Consider the following 24,137-nt stretch of genomic DNA (forward strand, 5'->3'; position numbering starts at 1 on the left):
CCCCTGAGTGTCACTGAGTGTAGCCCAAAAAGCAACAACCAAAAAATAAAAATGGAGCTGGGGAGAGCTGCAAAGGCCAACCTGGACCAGCTTTGTCAACCCTTCTGGCAAGAACCCAGAAGGAGCACTAAGTGTGTGCAAAGCATTTTGTGCCCTACATAAGTTATGAGTTAGTTATCTCTCTTCATTCATACACATGCTTATGCTGTCCCCCATTCCACAGAAGAACAAACCTAGACAGGGAGGGAGGTCAGAAAGCAAAAAATTCCACATGTCTGGAATTCAAATCTGACTCCAAAATGGTTTGGGCCCCACTTGGGCCCTCAGGCAGGAGAACTGAGCACTCTGGACAAGCAGTTAAATGACTTGAATTTCAGAAGCCCAAGATCTAGCCTATCCACAGCTCCACTGCTAAGTTCCCAAAGAAAATGATGGCTGCCAAATCTTCCCTGGTACACAGTCCAGGCTAAAAACTCTTGAGCCTTTCAGATAGGAGCCAGGCAGATTTCTCTTCTTTTTTTAAATATATTTTTAATTTAAGTAACATGATCATAGTTGGGTTACAGTCATAACCAGAACACCCCCCTTCACCAGTGTAACATTATCCCCTTTCCCCTTCCATTCCCTGACTGTATTCGAGACAGTCATTCTACTACAGTTATTTGTTTTTAAGTTCAGTAAGTTGTATTTTTTTTTAAAGGATAAGAGTAAAAAAATATAGTAAAGGTATGATAGTGGCAATCACCATTGTTTGCATAGGTCCAAAAAATGGGAAAATGAATAAAAATTCCTTGACCTGATTACAAAAAGGCCTCACCCCAGAAGTTTATTGGCATAAGACCGACTCTGGGTTCCAGGCATACCAATCCGTCCAACGCAAGTCATTCTCAAGGTCCCGATGAAACTTTTTCACACTTTAGCTATTGTTGGTATCAGATTCTTATATTTAAAGACTCTGGATTCTGTGCATTTCTTTCATCGATGTCAGGCTGATGTGGAGCATCCTCTAGTTTCAGCATACCATTCAATGCGGAGCGATCTGCCCTGCATGCAGACTGTTGCTGATTCGTCTGGGTGTTGGGAGCACTCTTTGGAGTAAGTCAATGCCAAAGCAGTGGTAGGTCTTCCCTGGTAGAGGCTTGGATCCTGGTAATGTTATAGACAATTGTGGTTGTTTCCATAGATGGTATCCATTGTTCAGGTGTGTGTGGGCGATGCCCATTCTTCTGAGGCCTGAGCCAAATCATTATGCCAATGTTCAGGGTAAAAGGCCTAATTACATTACCAAATTTGTGTTCCCATCTCTATTAGATATGAAATTGTTTGCATATGTATTATTTTCCCATTTTAATGCGCCTATGCAAAAGAGAAGCAATGCCAGAAGATATTGTTGGTGCATCTGGGGGCCGACGAATAAAGTCCAACATTCCCCGTAACTTGGTTCAAACATGAAAGTAGATTTCTCTTTGTGTCTGAAGGCACACAGCCCACAGACACACCCAACACCCTGAAACAGCCCAGATCTACGACTCAACCTTATCAAACTGTCAAGCTACCAAATTTATCCCAGGTCTATGGATCCTGGATCACAAGGCTGCATCAACCCACTAAATTCCAACCATTCTAATGGGAAAGCTTCATAGATGACCATCAAGCTAATAAATAGTCACAGAGAAAGCTTAACTAGCACCAACCACAGCCCAGTAAACTCTTAGGCATTGACTTTAGTAACACCATTGAGAAATACAATAACTATTACAAGTTAATCCTAAGTGATCTAAACTTCGATATTTCTATTTGCCTTTGCACTGTAACAAACAATATTAAGGAAACTTGTTTGTGTCTGCAAGGCAACAGGCTAGGGTCATGAAACTGGGTAACTGGGGATAGATACTGGTGGAAGGAGGTCATGCTTGTGGTGATATGATATTGGAACATTTAGTGTCTGGCACTTGATAAATGACAGTTTTATAGTAAAAAATTTTTTGATCCACCCCAACTTGCTCAGCTTCAACTTAACTCAAGACTGGAAGCCCATGCTCTATTCTGACTCTTCCCCCAGGTGGGTATTTTGGAATGTTCATTAATCCCCAGGGCTTCTTTTAGCCCGTCTTCTCATCAAGTCTGGGTAGGGATGGGTGTAGGGAGAACCAGGCCCTGGGAACTTTGTTGGGGACTCTTAACCACAGCTGCTGCCCCCTTCCCCACATTTTGACAAGTGACATTCAACAGAATGTTGGGTGGGTGTATTCACTGTGGTGACAGGCCAGGATTGTGAAGAAAATGCCCACTTAGCTAGTGGCTGCTGCTTCTGGTCATAAACCAGTAATAACTTAATGATAGGGAGGAGGGGAGAAGGCACATATTCTTCCATTAAGAGCAGCAATCAATCAAGTCTGGTCAAAGTCAGCTAAATTTAGTACAAGAGCTGGTCCTGTAGAAAGTTCCCCCCTGCTGCCTTGGAGGCCACTGAAAACACAACAAAACAATTAAGTCACAAGAGTACACAGGGTGGCCTAAAAATGGTGGCATCTTGCAGACTGGCACCTGGACCTGCCATTACTTTAAATGGGTCCTCTCCAAGAGAAGAAACCAGAGAGAAATCTCTGTGAAATACTTTGCAGTCTTTCCAGTATTTATGAATGAGATAAAGGTATGGAAGAGGATCTCTGTGAATTGGGCCAGGGACAGGAAGGGGGCAAGGCAATCTATTTGGAGAAGACTTCTCTGCCTTGTACCATGACCTTCAGTAGGAAAGAAGAGGCTGGGTAAGATAAGTTTTGGGTGGTTAAGTTGAGCCTCTTTCCATCAACACATGTCTCTATCCAAGAGCTCCAGCACTAAAGAGATTCTTTCGGAGCAAGTACAGTGACCTTCCAATTTTAACTGCATACAGGCATTTGACCTAATATCTATTACCATCTATCAATACTTATTGCTCCACCCCGAAGAAGTGTTTTGGGAAATTCTGATAAATGAATAATATTTTTAGATGGTCAGTGTGATTTGAACAAGGATAGGAGCATCATTGAAGAATTCTGTAAAAATTGTAAGCCAGTGCCTTGCAGAATAAGAAACAATTGTGATGAGTGGAGGAATGGGTGAGAAATCAAGCAAAATTAGGGGAGAGCTAACTCTAAAACTGGGCTCTGGTATCTGCCATCATCACATGTTTACTGCATAGTAGGAAGGTAATGGGGGAAATAAGGACAAATTAAAACACTAGACACCAGGGGAAAAGGAGAGAAAATGGGGAAAAAGAAAATAGGGAAGTGGACTCTCTACCCACTAACCTTGATCCTTAGAGAAGTCAAGTGCAACTGAAACCACTCAAGCACAATCCCCAGAAGGGTTGGTTGGAAATGCCTAAAGTAACCCAAGATTTATTTCTAACACATTCAGGGGATAGCAGAGATCTTATGACTACCTTCTCTGAAATAAAAGTGTTGCAGTTCTTATGTGACAACTGAGGGACCATGTGTTGCAGAAGATCCGAATCTGGGATCCCTCAAATACAACATGCGCCCAGCACTGAAATCCCTGGTCTCTCCAACACGGCCATTTTCAAGATGCTTACCAGACCTAGCAGGTATTCATCCACTTAGAATTACTACGACATTGAAATACTTGTATTCACATCTGGTCTAGAATATCTTGGACAACACATAGACATGAACTCAAAAAAGAATCATGGAAATAAATGTAAAAGCTGACATTGTAAACTTCTAGTTGAATATTTCAGGCTTATGTTCATCTTGGACACAGTCCAGCTTCTTCTAACACTCGGTGAACATTTATTGAGCAATTAGTCAATGTCAATGACGTCACTTGTTGCAGGAATATGGGGAGAAAAGAGACAGTCCCTGATGCCAAGTGTTTTATAATCATCTGGGAGTTCTTGATGACTTTGTCTTGAATAAAGTGGTGCCAACTCTCTTTGAACCTATGTGAAATTCATGATGGTACTATCCTGGTTGTAATCTCAGCTGTTCAAACTCTTTGGATCATTCATCGATCAGGTAGATGTCCAACCTGCATTTACTCACATTTCTAGAGCCAAGGTGAGGGTGAGAAGGACACGAGAGGCACAGGAAAAACAAAAGGAAGTGGAACAAATGTTAGAGATTCAGAGGATAAGAGTCAGTTGTATGTGGACTAACCCACAACTGCTGATGTAATGGAATAAGCCAGAGACCCTTGATTCCAGATGCTGGGGCTGTGGCACTTAAGCCTGAAGCCATGTATTCACATCATCACATGATCTCCTTCAAGCAACAGCATCTTCCTAGACTTTGGTTTATAAGAAAAAAGAAAACTTGCAAGTTTGAACAACTTTATTTTCACTGAGATGGCTATGTGCGTTCAGTGTTGAAGTCAGGAGAGTTTGTCAAAAGTCTACGTGACACAAGAAGAAAACGTTTGAATGGCTAAAGGTACAAAGGTGAAAGGACCAAACACATTGGGTATGGATAATTTCCGAATGAAAAAATAAACTGGTGACACAAGTTAGTTAGAAGGTTGAGACCTACAGGAGCCAGGAAGTAGGGAGCTAAGGAACAACAAGATGATTGTGACTGCAACGGGGTGTGGTCAAAAATGGGGGTTTTGCAAGGGGATCCAAAGATGGACTCTAGCTCAGCAAAAATGTCAGCTTGTCTGCACTGTCCAACTCCAGGCACACACTAAGGACTCTGGAAGTCCTCCCACAGTCAGTGGTCAGGGATAAAGCATGGATCACAGTGCAACCCATCCCTGACTCTGCTGAGTCCTGGAGGCACCTCACCAACAGAGCAACAGTCTGCAGAGGTGCTAAAGGCAGGTCCAGGTGTCCACATGGATAGAGAATTATCTGTAGACCCTCTAAGTAGGACCAGACTGGCCACAAGCAGCCCTAGAAGGACTGTGATTGTGCCCATGTGTAAGGAAGACAGACCGTTACCTCTATGGGCCTCTCTAGCCGAGGACTCCTTTTTCTACTCATTCAGCCCCTTTCTTAGAGGGTTTTCCAAAGCTAGGCAGCAAGTCTGGAGGCAGAGCCTTGCCCGAAGGCTGTAGGGATTCATCTGCCACCTAAAGTGAAGATGCTGATGTAGTCACAACCAGAATTGACTTCCGGAATTTACTTGAGGCTTCTGTGATATGGAAAAGGTTTCAGTGCTTCATGGCCACATCCAGGAACTCTTGGTCCCTGGAAGTCTAGAATTTCTGCTGCTAATTTGATGAAGAAGATTGCCTTTATAAGAAGAGAAAGAGAAAACATCTCCCCTACCCCCATTTTTAATTTTTTTTCTTTTCTTTTTTCCTCTTTTACTAGTTTTTTTTTTTTTTTTTGGGCCACACTCGGTGACACTCGGGTTACTCCTGGCTATATGCTCTAAAATCGCTCCTGGCTTGGGGGATCATATAGGACTTAGGGGATCAAACCCAGGTTCATCCTGGGTCAGCCACTTGCAAGGCAAATGCCCTACCAATGTGCTATCGCTCTGGCCCCTTTTTTCCTCTTTTAATTTTTTTTTGTTTGTTTGTTTTTGGGCCACACCCAGCATTGCTCAGGGGTTACTTCTGGCTGTCTGCTCAGAAATAGCTCCTGGCAGGCACGGGGGACCATATGGGACACCGGGATTTGAACCAACCACCTTTTTGGTTCTGGATCGGCTGCTTGCAAGGCAAACTCCGCTGTGCTATCTCTCCGGGCCCTCCTCTTTTAATTTTATTTATATTTATAACTTCTAGAGAGGGGCTCCCTTCCACTTTTTTTTTCAGAACCATAGAACCTGAAACATCTTGTTCTGCCTTATATTTCTATATCTTCTTAAAAATTGAGAAAAGAAAAAAAGTAGATGGAACCCAGGAGCCAAGCAGTCTCAAGAGCATTGAGTAGAAATAAAAAATGATCCCACTGTTTATCTTGTTCTCTTTGTTAGCTGTTCAATAAGGAACTTTGGTGGAAGAGCCCCTCAGTTTAATGCTTATGATTGAACCATGTCATGGGGATTGGTGGACTTGTTCGTATGGCCCCCATATGCGCCGATAACGCCAAGCGGCATTGTTCCTTGTTTGCATAGGCACATTAAAATGGGAAAACACTATACATACAAGTAAGTTCTTATCTATTAGAGATCGGAACACACAAATCTCGTAGTGTAATGGGGCCTTAAACCCTGAACATTGATATAATGACCTGGCACAGGCCTCAGAAGAATGGGCATCCTCCATTCACCCCTGAACCAGGGAAAGTATCTACAAAACATCCAAGGTTTTTTATAACAACACCTGGAAGCAATCCTCTACCAGGAAGACACAACAGCGGCTCTGACATCGACCTTCTCAAAAGAGACTTCCCTTAACACTAAGAAGACTTGACAACAACAACGACCTGCTTACAGGACAAGGTTCTCTGCATTGCCCTTTAATTGTGAGGTGAAACGAGAGGACGCTCTGCACCATCCTGACTGCAATATAGGATATGCAGATTCCAGGATCTTTAATACAGGAACATGATACCAACAACAGAGACTGTGTGAAAAAGAAAAGTGTATTGGCACTACAGACAATGACCTGAATTGGACAAACTAGTTTGCCTGGAGCCTAGAGTTGGTCTTATGCCAGAAAACTTCAGGGATAGGGTCCCCTTGTATTTTAGCCAAAGCTTTTCCATTCTATGTCCCTCATATTTTGGTGGGCCTATGCAAACAATAATTGCCACTCTAACACCGTTTTTACTGTGCTCCTCTGACTCTAATTCTTAAGAGAAACAAACCACTTAAACTTTTGAGGTTAGCTTAAACTAATATGCATGTGCATTAAAATGTAAAAAAGTACTTTGCCTTCAATGTTTAAGGAGTTACATAAGTGTTATGTCTTTAGATTGCTTTGTGTACTGCAAAGAAACATTACAATCTGGGGAGTTGAGGAACAAAGCAATTCTACATAGGTTCTGTTTATTTTTCTTAATGTTCTTTGGCTGAAAAAGATATCAGCACTAGGACTACTGAGAATTCTGTTTATGGGTGATTGTCCTTCCACTGTAACTTTACCTTGTCCTCTTTCTTTGCATCTTTGTTCTCATAATTAAAAATAAAAATTAAATAAAAAATGATCAGACTTGTCCTGGCAACCCAGGGGGTGTGGGAGGGGGGATATGGAATGCTGGATGGGAACAGGGGTGGAGAGAGGACAAACTTGGTGATGAGAATTCCCCTGATTCAATGTTCATATGTACCTAAAATACTATTGTGCAAGATATGTAAGCCAATATGGTCAAAATAAAAAAATATATTAAAAAATGGTCAGATCTAAATACCCAAACCAAAGTCAACAACAATAGAATCAAGAGACCCAAACTTCAACTAGCTATTCACAAAAGGGACCTGTTACACTAGCAGTCTGGGGCGCTAAGGATGGAGTTCTGGGATACATGCTGGGAACTTTTAGAGAGAGGTCAACACTTGTGGTGAGAATGCCCCTAATTCACTGTCACTATGTACTGAATTATAACTGTGAAAAACGTGTAATACAATACAATGTGAAAGACATTCATCTCAATAAAAGTTTAAAAAAAAAAGAAAAGGGAGGAGAGAAATAAAATGCCTGCCTTAAAGGCAAGCAGGAAAGGGTGGGTGGGAAGGAAACGAGGGACATTGTTGGCAAAAAAAAGTGCACTGGTAAAGGGTACATTCTATGACTAAAACTCAACCATGAACAATTTTATAACCATGGTGCTTAAATAAATTAATTATTTTAAATATTTTAAATTATTTTAAATAAATAAATGAAATAATTTTTTTGTTTGTTTTTGGGTCACAGCTGGTGGCACTCGGGGTTTTACTCCTGGCTCTGGGCTCAGAAATAGCTCCTGGCAGGCATGGGGGAACCATATGGATATTGGGATTTAAATCACCGTCCTCCTTGATTGCCTGCGTGCAAAGCAAACACCCTACTGCTGTGCTATCTGTCTGTCTCCTAAAATAATTTTATTTTTTTTTAAAGACTGCTTTTATAGTCCCATAGTACTTCTCAGAGCCTGGGATGATGGGATCAATTCCTTACTTTTCACTGATTAAGGGAATGTTGTACATATGGGCTCCTATGTGATTCTCTAAAATAACCCCAAAGGATATAGGACTTTGGATTCTAGACCTGTGTAGTCTGAAATGGTGACCCCTTCTCACATGTTCCTCAAGAGCTAAGACCAAAGAAACACACACTGGACTGCCAAGATTCAGGGCTGAGAAGAACACCAAACCTCAAGAGGAGTATAGATACCGTGACAGGATTGGGGAGTGTTCAGACATACTGGATTGACAAATCTGTTTTCTTTTTTTTCATTTTTTTTGGGGGGGGCACATCCAGTGACACTCAGGGGTTACTCCTGGCTCTGTGCTCACAAATTGCTCCTGACTAGAGGCACCATATAGGACGCTAGGGAATTGAACTGTAGTCCATCCTAAGTTAGCGCGTGCAAGGCAAACGTCCTACCACTTGTGCCACTACTCCAGCTCTAGATAAATCTATGTTATTACTAATTTTACCTGTAACTTGTTCCACAGAGCCACTAGAACATCGAAAATGACTACTGTGGCCTATGGTTCACCACCCACTGCTCTTGGACAGCTCCACTCTGGATTGTCCCATCAGGAAAACTCATCCCAGACTGAAAGAAGGAAACATTCTTTGGTCTGCCTGCCCTCACATAAGTCAACCAACCTCAAACCACCAGGCACCCCAGAGAACCCCAGAGCTAGAGCTACCTTTTCCCACCAGAATATTGCTCTCTGAGGTTTTCTTAAAGGACCCAAGGTTGTTTGGGTCCCTCCCTCTTTCCATAAGGGAAGGTCAAGTATCTGGGAAGATTAGAAAGGCCATGCACAGTCTTTGATATTAAAGAATAAAGCAAAGTCAGAAAGAACTGAAAAGTGCATTGGAAAGCTCAGTTTGGAGATACAGGAGACCAGCAGCACCAAGGTTCTATTTCAGTGGACACTTAGTCTGAAGGAAAGGCAGTGGGACCTGCAAATCAGAAGAGACCAAGATCGTGCTTGTGATACTTTGACTCAGGACTTGCTGCTTCAAGAACTGTAAACAACTAATGCCTGGGATTAACCTATCCAGTCTGCAAGATCTGTCAGAATGGCCTTCAGATGATTTATCCTCTGAGTGGCCCCAGAGGGAAGGCTGAAACCCACCTGAAAATCAAGAAGGATCAAGTAGTGGACATTTATCCTGTGGGGGAGCAGGGGTGACCCAATGGTGGAAGAGGAGGAAGGGAGCATAGGAACCAAAGTTTGGGACAATGTCTGCAAGCAAAAGGTACCCAGCACATGGAGAGGCATGCTGATAGCCAGGTGACCAGGCCACTTTGAGAGGTGAGAGATGTCTTCTTGTGATGGCCATTCCTTCATTCCATTATTAATAAAACCACACAGTGATTTGCCCAGAAGCAGGGAAGCAGGCCTCCCAGAGCCAGGTCTTTCTCCTGCACAGATCAACTTGCTAATAATTTTTTTTTTTTTTTGTGATTTTTGGGTCACACCCGGCAGTGCTCAGGGGTTATTCCTGGCTCCAGGCTCAGAAATTGCTCCTGGCAGGCACAGGGGACCATATGGGACGCCGGGATTCGAACCGATGATCTCCTGCGTGAAAGGCAAATGCCTTACCTCCATGCTATCTCTCCAGCCCCAACTTGCTAATAATTATAATCACCATCATTTCTTATGAGCTGGGGTGCTGACATTACATAATTTGGTCGCAGAATGATTTAGTTGCCAGAGGTAATTCAAATCCAATAGTTTGCTATTAATAATCTGGAGATCATGAATCAATGAAATGCTTTGTCTTAGATTCAGCTCTAAAAAAGGAATGTATTTTCATTTAAAATAGCAATTATATCTGAAGGCCTTACTAATTAAGTGTAGGCTCAAGAAAGATAGGACAGCAGGGAAAGTGCACACCTTGTCCTTGGCCAACCAGGGTTGAGCCCTTAGAACCCCAAACAGTCCCTCAAGAACAGCCAGAAGTAATCCCTGAGCAAAGAGTTAGGGGGCAGCCCTGAGAACAGCCTGGTGTGATCTCAGAACCAAACAAAGCAGAAAAGCCCTAGAAAATAGTAAATAGCTAAGAACATCACATACCTAGAACATCACACATAGCTATGGCCCTTGTAATCATGACTTTTCTTTTTAAGAGCACTAATATACTTTAGAGGGAAAAGAACTTTAGGGCCTCCTTCGAAGACAAACACTTTAAATTATTCTGTTTTATCAGAGTTTGTACACCAAGAGGCTCCTAGTTCAGCAGGGGATATATTTGTGGCATGGTAAATCAGAAACACTCCAGTGAAGCTCCACAGAACTACTAAGAATTCCATGTTCCCTAAGTGGACTGCTGACAGCACTGCCAACTCAACAACCAGCAGTGTGAATGTAGAAGCTTCAGCCTACATCAACCTTCTGCCTATGGGTATACCCTCCACTCTATAGAACATTAGCAAGTCACCCAAGGTGACTGTCACCAGAGTGTTACTGCTGAAACCAGGACTTCCAGTTACTGATGAGGGGCTTTTGCCCTCCGAGTGAGGGTAGAGGCTTCTGGTGCATCCAGAGTCCACTCGTCCTGGATGGCTGCCCAGTAACAGTCTTCACCCTTTTACTCCAACCTGTCACTCTCAGTGCCTCTCCTAGGTCCTTACTTCACAAAGTGTGGTCCACCATAGGCCAGCAGTGTTGCAATTATGGGGAATCTTGTTTATCTGTGCCCAATCTGTTGTACCAGGATGTCTCTTGTTAATCTGTGCCCAATCTGTTGTACCAGGTTGCCCTTTGAAAAAGGTCCTCAGGTGATGGGTGCACACATTAAAACTGGGGTCCTTAATAACCCTCTTCATAGAGACAGCTAGGAAAAGACTTCTAACTGATGGGAGAGATCAGTTGGGAAAATTCTTTTACCGGGGCCTGCGTCCCTGTCTACCTATATTTTTCTATTTTCTCTTCTTCATCTGCTTCTAATCACTGGGGAAAAAATAAATAAAAAGAGCAGCCCCAAACACCTATGAAATGAATCCTGAACCAATGCAGAGACAGAGGCAATGAGGTAGAGTGAGAGATTTACGGCGTAAAGGAAAGGGATAGGAAACCAGTGTTTACTGGATCTCTATGAAGTTGGTTTCCTTCCCACTTTCAGCAGAGGAGAGTAAAACTCAGCAATAAAAGTGAAGCAATTTGTCCAAGACCATGTGGCTGACCACAGGGAGGCCTGCCCAGCCCAGCCCAGACCATCCTAAGTGGGAAAATCGCTTCAATCCATGCACTTCCCAAATGCCAAATTGAAGGGGAATCTCTCCACCCAGAACTTGCAAAACCATTAGGAAGGCAGGTTTCTAACAACCATCTCTAAAATATAGTCTTCCCTTTTGACAAAGTACTCTACCTTCATCCTCCACATATCTACCTTTAGTACAGCCTTACTCCACAAATAAGAAAACTATACCAGATGCAGAATTGCATTCTTTGAAAGGTACCATCCAATTCTATCCAATATACAAACTTCCTCCACTGTATGTGGCCATGGATTGGAACTTAATCAAAAAGAACTTTAGAGATAAGGCCAAAGCATTCATACAGAGGGTAGAATGTTTGTCTTGCACATGGCTTACGTGGATTCAATTCCTGGCACTCCATATGGTTCCCCCCACTCCAAGCCTACCAGGAGAGATCACTAAGTATAGAGGCAAGAGTAATTCCTGAGTATTGCCAGTGTGGCACCAAAACCAACAAAACAAAAAAGAACCCCAGAAAGAGAGACCATACCCTCGTATTCATATTATTTTTTACAAGTTTTTCACCGTTGTATTTAAGACAGTGAACAACTAGGGCCATTTCCACTACCAGTGTTCACCTTCCTCCACCATAGTTTCCCATATCTAGCATTCATATTTTGAACTTGAAATTCATATATTAAGTAGGGGGTATAATAATCGGAGCAAATTGTTGATTTAATCCAACCCAGTTATGTTTCCATTTGCCTTGTGATACTTGACCGGTGTGGCCAAGCACTGAGACTTTGTTCTGTTTTAATTGCCCATCTCTCTCTCCCTTCTTTACTGATCTAACTTCATTTTCTGTCCAATATACCAGTATGCACCTGTGACATTATAGTTCAAGGGCAATAAAAAACAAGCCAAAGATATAGAGCAAAAGCTGAGTGCATGCTTTACAGATAAGAGGCACAGGTTATACACCTGGCAACACATGATCTCCCAAGCACTGCCGGGTGTCAGCCTTGAGTACAGGACCAAAGATAGCTGGATGTAGTCCCCCAAAACTTGGTACAAAAAAACTTTACAAAGTAAAGTAAAAGTACAGCCACATTTCAAGTAGTCAATCATTACATGAAGTGCCCAGCATATTGGGAAGTGTTAGGTTATACCCCCCAAACACTGATCATTCCTGGTTTCTTTGTAAATGTTTGTTTACAACTTGGCTTCATCCCAAAACAGAGATTGTCTTACATGTAAACCTGGGCAGGACTGGCTCAGGATAGCCTGAGCTATCTGTTCTTACTCTTTCCTTACTCCCCACCTGGGGTTGGTTTCTGTACTCAATAAAAATGACCGTTCTGGCAGGCAACTTGCTCTTGTACAAGATAGAAGATTGCCAGACTACACATGTTTTACCCTCATCCTGGCTGGGTTGTTTCATGCAGCCACTCTGCTTTAGACCCGTTCACCTGGGAATGGAGATACAGTATGTGGGGTGATGTGACAGGGGAGTACAGATCCAGGGTCCTCAAACTTTTTAAACAGGGGGCCAGTTCACTGTCCTTCAGACTGTTGGAGGGCCAGATTATAGTAAAAACAAAAATTATGAACAAATTTCTATGCACACTGCATATATCTTATTTAGAAGTGAAGAAACAAAATAGGAATAAATATTATATGTGGCCTGCGGGCCGTAGTTTGAAGACCCCTGGATGTAGACGGTTTTCATCATCCTAGAAAATTTAAAGGGACACAAAACTCTATATCTGAGGATCTGACTAGTACCCTACAACACTGGCTTTTCCTTACTTCTCATAAGATACAGATGGCCAAGAAAAAATAAGGACCACATGATCATATCAACAGATGCATAGAAAGAATTGATAATGTCCAACACCATTTTTTGGTTTTTTTTTTGTGGGTTTTTTGTTTGTTTGTTTGTTTGTTTTTGGGCCACAGCTAGTGATGCTCAGGGTTTACTCCTGGCTATGTGCTCAGAAATTTCTCCTGGCTTGGGAGACAATATGGGATGCTGGGGATAGAACTGAGGTCTTCACTGGGTCAGCCTTATGCACATGGTTGTATTTACTTGGGGGCCACAGCCGGCAATGCTCAGGGCTTACTCCTGCTTCTCCACTCAGGGATCATTCCTGCTGGAGCTGTGGAGACCATTGGGGTGCTGAGAAATGAATCCAAGCCGACTGCATGCAAACCAAGCACCTTGCCCACTGTCACTCCAGTTTCTTTAGTTATGGTTTTTAATTTTTTGAGATTTCTTGTAGAGTCCCTGTGATCCTCCATCCCCCCCCCCTTTTTTTTTTTATAAGAACCAGGTGCTGACTTCTATAGCATTTCAAGAGGATGAATTAAATTGGGAAACTAAAGAACAGGCTGCTCTCAGCTAACCTATAATACTTATTCTTCACTTAGCTAAAATCCCAGCTCCTAAACTGCTCTAGGTTGTCCTGTCCCTTCAGTTTGGATTGATTGTGAAACCTTCATCTCTCATGACCATGGAGTTTTTGAAGGTCGCATTTCAGTCTTTTGATTATTTGCCTATGACAAACCCATGATTTCATCAGAATTAGTATAGATAATACACATTTACTGTCGGCATACCACAGAATCAAGTTGTTTTAAAACACTGGCCACCGATGTTCAACTCCTACTTTAGTAGTTTTCCTAACTCAATTGCTATTTCCAGGACTTTATATCCTTGAAGGAGTTGATCTTAGGAGCAAGTAACTTCACCCTCTCTCTTTTGTTTCCTGGAGGATAGATAAGTCCCAGCACCTGGGTCTTTAGTCAGGCTACTGGCACTAGGCCAGTATGTCAGCTCAGCATCCCTCATCTGTGGATACAACCCACTCCATTCCCAAGAGATATCCTGCAGGGATTCCATTCAACCTTGCCAGACACCAAGATCTGTCTATAGGGGATAAAGCCCACCAAAGCTATTTTTTTTCATAAAGAAAATTTTAGGGAAAGTTTCTGGTATTATTCTAGTAGCCCTAGGATGCATTTCTTCTGACCTTACACTTATTCAGGAAATAGCCTTGATGGGTGCTGACAGCGTGATCCGTCAGCATTATCTGTCAACAGACAAAAGTCTGTATTCTCCCTGAGCAAATGTTCTAACAGGGGGACGTGGACATTGGCTATCACAGGGAAGCATAGTGAGTTAGAGGGTGGTACTGAAGGGTATGAAAGGTTTAGGGGATGGCTAGGATTCCAAAGGTGGAATCAGAGTGGGGTGACCTTTGGGAGAAGGTAAGAGTTGAATAATGGCTTTGGGGGAGGTTGCACAGTGGACTGTGAAAGAAGTATTTAGAGAGGTCCCTGAAGTGTTTGGCATGTTTGAGCAGGGGGAGGGAGGCCTCTGTGAGTGCAGATGGGAGATGAGGACACCCAAGTGGCAGTGGCAGGTATGGGGCATTTACACAGTCCTCAAAGGGCAACAGAAGGTCAGTCTTTGCCATGAGTGAGGAGATGTAACTGGGCAAGAGATCTGAACAGAGCAGTGCCCTGGTCTTTCCTGCCTTTGGGAACTTCTATGGCTGCTGTGTGAGGGATGGGATCGAAGCAGCATGGATGGGAGACTATCAGAGCATCCTAAATAAAGAGATAGTGAGGTACTAACTGTAGAGGTGGTAAGAAATGTTATAATTCTTCTCTAGCTACTCATGGGTGTTTATTGTTCCAAATGAATTTCAGGAGTGTTTGGCCCACTTATTTGAAGAATGCCATGGGTATCCTTAGAGGAAGGAATTGCATTAAATCTGTACAATACTTTAGTGGAGGACTGCCTCCCAATCCATGAGCAGGATACGTGTCTCCATTTCCTTGTGTCCTCTTATTTCTTGAAGCAGTGTTTTGTAGTTTTCTTAGTATAGGTCTTTCACCTCTTTACTTAAGTTGACTTCAAGATATTTGAGTTTGTGTGTCACTAATGTGAATGGGATTGTACTTTTAATGTCCATTTCTTCTCTATCATTATTAGTGTACAAGAAGGCCATTGATTTTTGCATGTTAATTTTGTAGCTTGCTTTTTGGTAGAGTCTTTAGGATTTTCTAAATATAGTATCATGTCATCTGCAAACAGCGAGAGCTTGACTTCTTCCTTTTCTATCTGGATGCCCTTGATATCTTTTCTTGCCTAATTGCTATGGCAAGTACTTCTAGTACTATGTTGAATAGGAGTGTTGAGAGGGAGCAGCCTTATCTTGTACCAGCTATTAGAGGAAAGGCTATTAGTTTATCTCCATTTGGAATAATATTTTCCATTGGCTTGTGTTAGATGGCCTTGAATATTGAGAAAAGTTCCTTCTATTCCCATCTTGATGAGTTGTTGGTTTTTTTTTTAATCAATAATGGGTGTTGGGGGGGGGGCAAAGTGATAGTGCAGTGAGCATTGCCAGCTGTGGCCCCCAAGTAAATACAACCATAAAAACTGTAAAAACTAGAGAACGGCAGAGTAAAGATGACAACATAAACAAGAAAGGGGGGTTGAGGGATTACTGTCTTACAATATTTTATTTATTTATTATTTAGAAGTTTGCAGGTTTTATTTTATTTCATTTTTTCAAGATGAAAACATTTTAAATTATTTTAAAGTAAAGAACCATGATTTACAAAGTCATTAAGAGTTGAGTCTTTGGTATGCTCTATTCCAACACCAGCGTTCGCTTTCCTCAACCAACGTTCCCTTTCCCCTCTATCACCATTCTCCATCCCAACACTGCTTGATACCTTCCAGGCCACTTTCAAAGTTCAGTGGCTATAGTTTGTATCTCATGTTTCTGGTGATGTTGAATCTCTGTTTTGAATACACAGCTATGCCATTCTCTCACATCCTCAGTATACTCGAGGCCCCTGAACCCTTTTCCCCCATTACTTCCCTTCAGATGAAAATCTCTTACACAAGCACATATGTGGGGCCCAGAGACAGCTCAAGGGCAAAGTGCCTGGTTAGTCTGAGGCCAGGAGTTTGATCCCTCTGACACCCCACATACCAAGCCATCTGCAATAGCATTGTGGAGGATCCAGCTGTCATCTCTGGCATGCTAGAACCAGAGTGTAGGCACCTGAAGTGTGCAACCCTGTGACCTCTGCAACTGTGCAACTCACAGAATCAGTGGAGGGGGTGTTTTTTTAAATCACACACACGGAGAAAGAGAAGAGAAATGTCTAAGTATTGAGTTTAAACAAATATTAGTCCAATACTTGCATCATTTTTCATTTTCCTACCCAACACTCAGAAGTTCCTTGAGAAAATGGATCTCATTAAAGGCTCTGAAAGCCCACAGCTTCCCCAAAAGGGGACAAAAAAGGGGGTTTGACTTAAATGGGAGACCCAAAGCACTGGTTTTTCTTAAGTAATGCAGCATAAGTAGAACTTATTTCTATAAAATTCAAAATGAAAATGTCCCATTGGGAACTCATTACCTGTGCTGACCTCTGCAAATCTGCAGTGAGATTTGGAGTACAAGACTGTATGGGCTTGTGACCAACTTGGGGTCCAATTATCGAGCAATAGAAAGCTAAGTGTGAGTGCCTGAGACCCTGTCCAAAAGAGCAGCTGGCTGAAGAGATGGAATGGGTATTGTTATCCGGATACCGTCACCACCCTGTTCAGATCCACACCCTCTTTTACTGTGCTGCTGAATCTGAAGGAAACCTCACCTCCTCCTACTTCCCTTTCTGGATATTCCCACACATGATTTTTCATTATCTGTCAGAATTTGGGCCAGTCCCTCAGCCTCCTGCAGCCAGCCATGGAGTCAGGCCCAGATGCCCAAAAGTTAACTACATGGGCCATTGTCTTTGTGGGGAAAGGTCCTGGCTGAGTTCGCCCTACTCCCACACCCCACTGGCCATGCTAGAGCCTTGTTCTGGGAGACAGTAGTGACTCAGCCACAACACTGCTCAGGAGGAGTGATATCAAGGATTCCTTTCAGCCTCTTAGTTATTGTGGCCATGTCAAGGGAGCCGTTAGATGAACTGAGGGCCTTCCAGGACACACAGGGTGAGTCTAAGGTCTGATGCTACTTGACCCTTGTAAGGTTCACTTCCTGGGCCAGAAAATGTCAAGAGATTCTGAGAAGAAATGTCTCAGAACAGCATGATGATAACAAGAGCAATGGATGTAGTGCCATTTGGTACATGATATGCTATTTCTGACGATAGGCATTGGTGACGACTAGGTAGGACCAAGTGTTTGATTCTCACTTGAACAAATTACCAGACAAGAGAACCAAAGGGATAGGGAGAGGGAGAGAGTAGAAAAGGAGGAGGAAAATGTGGAGAAAGAACAAGAAAAAGAGAAAACACAGTGAAACAGAAAATCGTTGAAAGAAATAGCAAGAAACAGTCAATTTATTGTACCAGGACTGGGCCAGATCCAAACTCAAGCTGTGAGGAGACTTGAAGAAAATGCAATCACCTTCTTTCCTGCTTGGCATTGCAGAAGGATGTGGAATAAAAAAAATCTCAGCATTTATGCATGCAATGAGGGCAAGAGGGCAAGTGATGAAGAAAGGTGGGGAACTCAATCAACTTGAAGGCTGCTTCTGGCACAGGGACCTGAAAAGTTCTTCCTAGGTCATGACCCTTTGAATTCTGAGCCTGTACCAGCGATAAAGCTTGGGAAGGGGAGGTGCCGCCAGGTCTGGACTACTTCCCCAGCATACCAGAACTTTCTCTATCCACAAATGCAGAGCAAGTCATGTTCCTAAGGACTTTAACAAGGAAATTCAGTCAGAACTCAGTGCCATGGCTGTTTTCAGTGTTTTCACTTTTAGTGTTTTGGCACACTATAATTCATATTGGGCTTATAGGATGGCATACCATTTCTTTTTAAAATTATCTTATGCAAGGCCCTAAATTAGCTGATTCATTGGGAAGATGAAATAAAACACAACCAGTGTCAGAGCTCTAAGAGCCCCTCTCCCCTTCCTCAAGAAAACAAAGACCAAACCAGTGCCACTTTGGTATATGAGGACAGACACACAGCCCCCACTGGCCTCTGAGGGCAGCTGTGCCCAAAGTATCAGGGTCGCCTCAAAATTGAGGCAGAGAAGCAGGATCGATTCATTTCAAGGGGGCTGTTCACATGGACAAGAAACTGGGCTTTATGGTTTGTGATGAAGCTAGATGGAGATAATGGAGCCAGAAGGTAAACTGAGGCCAACAGGGAGCCCTAAGGCTGAGGGGAGGCATATGGGTTTTTTTCTCCTTTCTTACTGGGGGTAGGGGGATCCACAGCTGTCTCCAGTGCACATGAATGGCAGTACTTGAGGGTACATCCCCAAAACTAGGTTGGAGAGGGGAAAAGAGACCATGTGGGGGCATGTGGACACAGAGGCAGAAAAGACAAAAGGGCCTCTCCTTGACCAGGGTGGACAGGAAGTCCAAGGGCCTCATAAGCATGTACTTGCCCCCACAAATCTCATAGCAGGGAATCCTTAAAGGAGAAAACTGCCTCCAACTTCTTTGTCAAAAGAGGCCTGCTTACATGTCCTTCCCTAAAAAAGACCCAAACCATCACAAAAAGCTATGAACTCACACTCTGTGGGGGTATCCAACCGGTTGTTGTCCCCCTCTCTCTTTCTGTTGAGACTGAGTGAACCAATCAAATGTCAAAACCTGGACTCCTGCCAGCAAGAAGCCTCTCTAAACCTGAGCTTCAGATGAACCAAGTTTCCTGTAAGCTGAGCCCATGCACCCTCAGAGAACACAAATAACACAAAGAAACTACCCACTGTTCTCTGAAAGTAAGGTCAAACTTAACATCCTTCTTTTCATGTGTTGACTCTGATCATGTAGATGGCTGGAGGTAACAAGACCCACATAACTCTGAAAAATGTTGACCCAAAGAAAACACCATCACCAGCCCTCTGTTCCTATGCTTCTGGCTCAGGCTTTCATGCTTTGAGTGGCTGTACTAAGCCCAAATTCCTCATAGCTACACACGAAGAGCAGCCAGCCAGAACTGGATGTCACAGTAAGCCCTGGAGGGAAGCATTTATGTATCCTCATCTACCATGAAGACCCCACAGGAAGACAGTGTCCACAGACAGTGGAGGCAAGCACAGACCCCACCATGTCTGAACAGAGCCTGTCCCCAGAGGCCTCCCACACCAGGACACCCACGTGATCTGAGGTCAGCTAAGACCTAGAGGGGCAGGTGGCTGGTCGGCTTAAAAGGCACATGGACAGTTTTATTAATGGCTTTGGGGCAGCTGGTCTGGGCAAGCCCAGCACGAGTCCTGGCCTGGCTGAGAATAAAGCCCAGCCCCACTGAAAGCAACTCAGGGCATGGACTCATTGGCTCTGGACCAGGCCAAGTGCTGCAGTCGTATGAGGCATTTCTCCACACAATCTAGAAACATCAAGAAGCAGCTGCTGCTCTCCTGTGCTGGCCTCAACAATACTATCACATAAGGTCACTGCAGTAGTAGTAGGCTATAGTCAGTAGTAGGCTATATTTGCTGCCATTATTATTTGGCTAATAACCCTATGTTTAACCCTATGAAATTGGTATTTTATAAGCTAAACATGTTAGAACATTGACAGTTATTAAGCATGACCAAAGAATAATAACAGTAATAATGATGCTACCTGTCAGATACCCTGCTTGGTAGGCTCTACTAAGACCATTTGCCATATAATGCTTAATATATATATTTGGTTTGGAGCCAAACCCAGCCTCGCTCAGGGGTTACTTCTGACTCTGCACTCAGAAGTTGCTCCTGGCAGGCTCAGGAGACTATATGGGACGCTTGAGATTGAACCCGGGTCTGTCCCGGGTTGGCCCCATTTAAGGCAAATGCTCTACCACTGTGCTTTCACACTGGCCCCATAATGTTTAATTTTTTTTAACAGGGTGGAAATATATCAGATATATTGAATACAGGGCATTCTAGATGATAATGGTGATTCTTGCAACCACCTGTCAAAGTGATTGTGACTGTTTCTGTTCATTCCATCTGTAAGTAAGCTGGATTTGTGGGGCTCTCTTTCTGCACCCTCTGCCTCTGCCCGCAGTTCAGTGGCTGGCCAATCTTGTAGCACCGGGCACTGCCAGAAATCCTCCACAGCTAATCAAAGCCTGCCCTCCCAAATTAGCAGCCAAATGTATTTGACAAACAATTTCTGAAAGTTTATTTAGAGTGTGGGGCAAAAGAGCCAAAAATGCACTGCTAAAAATAAACAGAAAATAAGCAAGGGAGGAAAATCCAGCCCAGCCAATTTTAAAAACGCCATAATCATGACTACATGCGAATAAGTAGTGGGCCACTAAGCAGGAAAGTCATCGGGTATAGCAGGATCTAGAACTGCCACAGACCCAGAGGCAGGTGGTATCTGTGGCTCTCTATAAGGAGTCTATGGGTCCTCAGAGGAAAGAAGAGAAGCCACAGGGTCACTACTGGTTTTCTGGCCTAACATCTCTTTTCTCAAAGGCTGAGACCAGCAGTAACTTCCTTGGGTGTCATCTTCTTTGTGAAATGAGAAGAAATGGACAGACACTTTGACAAAGAAGAAGTACAAATGGCCAAAAGACACATGAAAAAATGCTCCACATCACTAATCATCAGGGAGATGCAAATCAAAACAACTATGAGATACCACCTCACACCCCAGAGATTGGCACACATCACTAAGAATGAGAACAAGCGGTGTTGGCGGGGATGTGGAGAGAAAGGAAATCCTATCCACTGCTGGTGGGAATGCCGTCTAGTTCAACCTTTATGGAAAGCAATATGGAGATTCCTCCAAAAACTGGAAATCGAGCTCCCATACGATCCAGCTGTACCACTCCTAGGAATATACCCTAGGAACACAAAAATACAATACAAAAATCCCTTCCTTACACCTATATTCATTGCAGCACTATTTACCATAGCAAGACTCTGGTAACAGCCAAGATTCCCTTCAACAGACGAATGGCTAAAGAAACTGTGATACATATACACAATAAAATATTATGCAGCTGTCAGGAGAGATGAAGTCATGAAATTTTCCTATACATGGATGTACATGGAATCTATTATGCTGAGTAAAATAAGTCAGAGGGAGAGAAAGACGCAGAATGGTCTCACTCATCTATGGGTTTTAAGAAAAATGAAAGACATTCTTGCAATAATAATTTTCAGACACAAAAGAGAGAAGGGCTGGAAGTTACAGCTCACCTCACCACAAACAGGGATGAGTTTTGTTAGAGAAATAACTACATTTAGAGCTATCCTAATAATGAGAATAGATGAAGGAACTAGAAAGCCTGTCTAGAGTACAGGCGGGGGTTGGGTGGGGAGGAGAGAGACTTGGGACATTGGTGATGGGAATGTTGCACTGGTGATGGGTGGTGTTCTTTACATGCCTGAAACCCAAACAACACAATCATGTATGTAATCAAGGTGTTTAAATAAAAAAGATATTAAAAAAAGAAAATTAAATATAGGTAGTGAACAAGAATGACCGAACAGAAACTTAAGAATGGGGACTGACCTTCACATGGGCCACGTAGTGATGGCAGGTCTCCTCCATGACCACCAGCTGCAGATTCTCCACAACGTGACCCACAGACTCGCCCAGCAACATCAGGAACACTCTGGGGGCCTCACCCTTGTCCTTTTTGGCCACATCTGCAGTCAGTACATAATTCAGACCTGCCAAGAAAAGAAATGGGGTGGAAACCATCAGTGAGGATGGAGGCAGGGACCCTGGTTATGCCTCATATGAGAGACACCCTGCCTCCCCACACAAGAGTCCAGCTGACTGGACTCACTTCTCAGAATGTGTGCTCTTCAGCATGCAGAAAGAACCCAGGAAGTGCAAGGGGTGCCATTTTCCAGGGGAGGCAGTATATACCTTTGTGTCTCCTCCTGGCACCCCCTACTTAGACCTCACATCAGTAGACAACACATTCACAACCCTTGAGACCCAACTTGATGAGACAATGGCTGATGTGACACCAGCTCAGAATGCCAGGCTCTTTAACTGACTCTATTGTGTGTGTGTGTGTGTGTGAGCCCACGCAGGAGAGCAAGTCCCAAAGAAGTCATGCTGACTTCTGTCACAGGCCTTGACTCTGGCACTGTGGTGTTGATTGGCCCAGAACCACTCACGGGAGATCACAATGCAAACCACTGGGATGAAGGTCCTCTGAGCCCCAGGTGGGGGTCTTATATAGGGTTTGAGGACACTCTAATGAACATGACAAAACCTGACCTCAGGAGCTTACACGTGCAGAAAATCAGACCCAACTTGAAGCTGACAGCATTCCTAGGAAACCACAAGGGAAAACAATGCGCTTCAGTGACTTCTCTTTCCACAAAAGGCCACTATGGGGCTGCTCGGTGTTGCACTCCAGTAAACAAACAAACATACTTAGTGAATATATCTCCAGGTGTAATGCCAGAACTCATGGTGACAGGACCTGACACTTTTAAAGGAAGGTGACCATCAATAATGTGCACTGGATAAACCCCAGAGGTTTTACCTCCATTATTCCAAGGTGGTACATAATACATTACAAACTTTGTTTTGGTCAGTGGGGATTGAGTATCAGTCAACCTAGGCTATCACTTTTCTGTATACATGACCCATATCAGAGGTCAGCCACTTCACATTTAACTGCTTTGTGGATTTGGGGGGAATGTGGCATTTTCAGTGAGGGGCAAGGTGCTTTCTGTCTGTGAGTATCAGCCAGGTAAGACGGCTGGACAGCAGGAAAGCAGATGGGCCCGTCTGCAACAGGCAGAGCGGAAAGCCAGTTCTTCCAAGGATGAAAACCAACCAACCACAATCCTGGCTGTGGCTTTTTGAGAAGCCTGGGAGCAGGGAGAGAGAAGACCGCAGGAAGGAGGAAAGTGGCCTGGACAGGCACTCATGCAGCTGCCACATGACATATTTCGGGTGGCTTTAATGGTTTTCCTGGGCCTCGGCCATCTCCAGGATCTCACTATGCCCAGTGGGGGATTCCTGGCCTGCAGGCGCAAATCTGTCCTCCCAGCTTGTTTATTCCAGCAAACAGACAACTTCGGAGGCAAGGCAGGGTTATTAGAGGGAACCAGAAATAGGGATGGTCGCTAGTAATGGTAAGAAAGGAAGGAAAACATGTGAGGAAGTGCTGAGAGAGAGAAACCAGGGGCCTAGGCATGGTCCACACCCATCTCCAACGGCACCAACTTGGGCCTGTCAGGGCTTTAAAGTAACCTTAGAGACCATATACCTCCAAACCCTCATTTTTCCAGATAAGGAACAGACCACTAAAAGGAATAGACTTGTTCCAGGGTGCAGAGTCTTCTACTGCAGAACAAAATCTAGAACTGTCCTGATCTTTGGTGTCAAGCTATTCCTACCACACTACCTCTTAGTGTATATTTTTTAATATTACCTGGGGAAGGGCAATGCCATATTTTTGAGGGGGCGTTTCCAAATAGTCTTCAGAGTACCAAGAGCTACTCTCGGCAATATGCAACTCACTTAGCCTGGAGGTTTCATCCTAGGGCCTAAGAACCATAAGGGTCATCAGAGAATACTGGGCATGCCTCTATAGTTACTTTGGCAGTGCTGGGGTTCATGGGGTACCAGGGATGGGATGAGTGTTACACATGAGTAAAACATGAACTCCTGATCCCTACTCTTCTGCAGTCCCCCAAATACATTTTCTGTTATTGGTTCTTAAGGCCACCCTTGTGATGTTTGAGCTGGCTCGGTGCTTAGGGTAACTTCTGACTGTGCTCAGAGACCATATGCAATGCTAGGAATTGAACCAGGATTGGTCTATTCTCTCTCACACACAGACACTTTTCCCCCCTCTCTCCCTCTATTTTTCTGAAGGAAGTGTTGGATTTTTTCATTTTCTATTTTTATGTTTGGG

The 24,137-nt window shown here is 43.6% G+C and overlaps 1 protein-coding gene across 1 annotated transcript in view; it reads right to left on the reverse strand.

Annotated features, from left to right (window-relative positions):
* Window positions 1–24,137, reverse strand: part of ITGA9 (integrin subunit alpha 9) — a 329,022-nt gene that overhangs the window by 220,689 nt on the left and 84,196 nt on the right. Inside the window, exon 15 of the mRNA XM_049766467.1 lies at window positions 21,761–21,921. Coding sequence (XP_049622424.1) covers window positions 21,761–21,921 — 161 coding nt within the window. The remainder of the gene's footprint in view (window positions 1–21,760; window positions 21,922–24,137) is intronic.

Source organism: Suncus etruscus, chromosome 20 (genome assembly GCF_024139225.1).
Source record: "Suncus etruscus isolate mSunEtr1 chromosome 20, mSunEtr1.pri.cur, whole genome shotgun sequence".
NCBI classification, from domain to species: Eukaryota; Metazoa; Chordata; class Mammalia; order Eulipotyphla; family Soricidae; genus Suncus; species Suncus etruscus.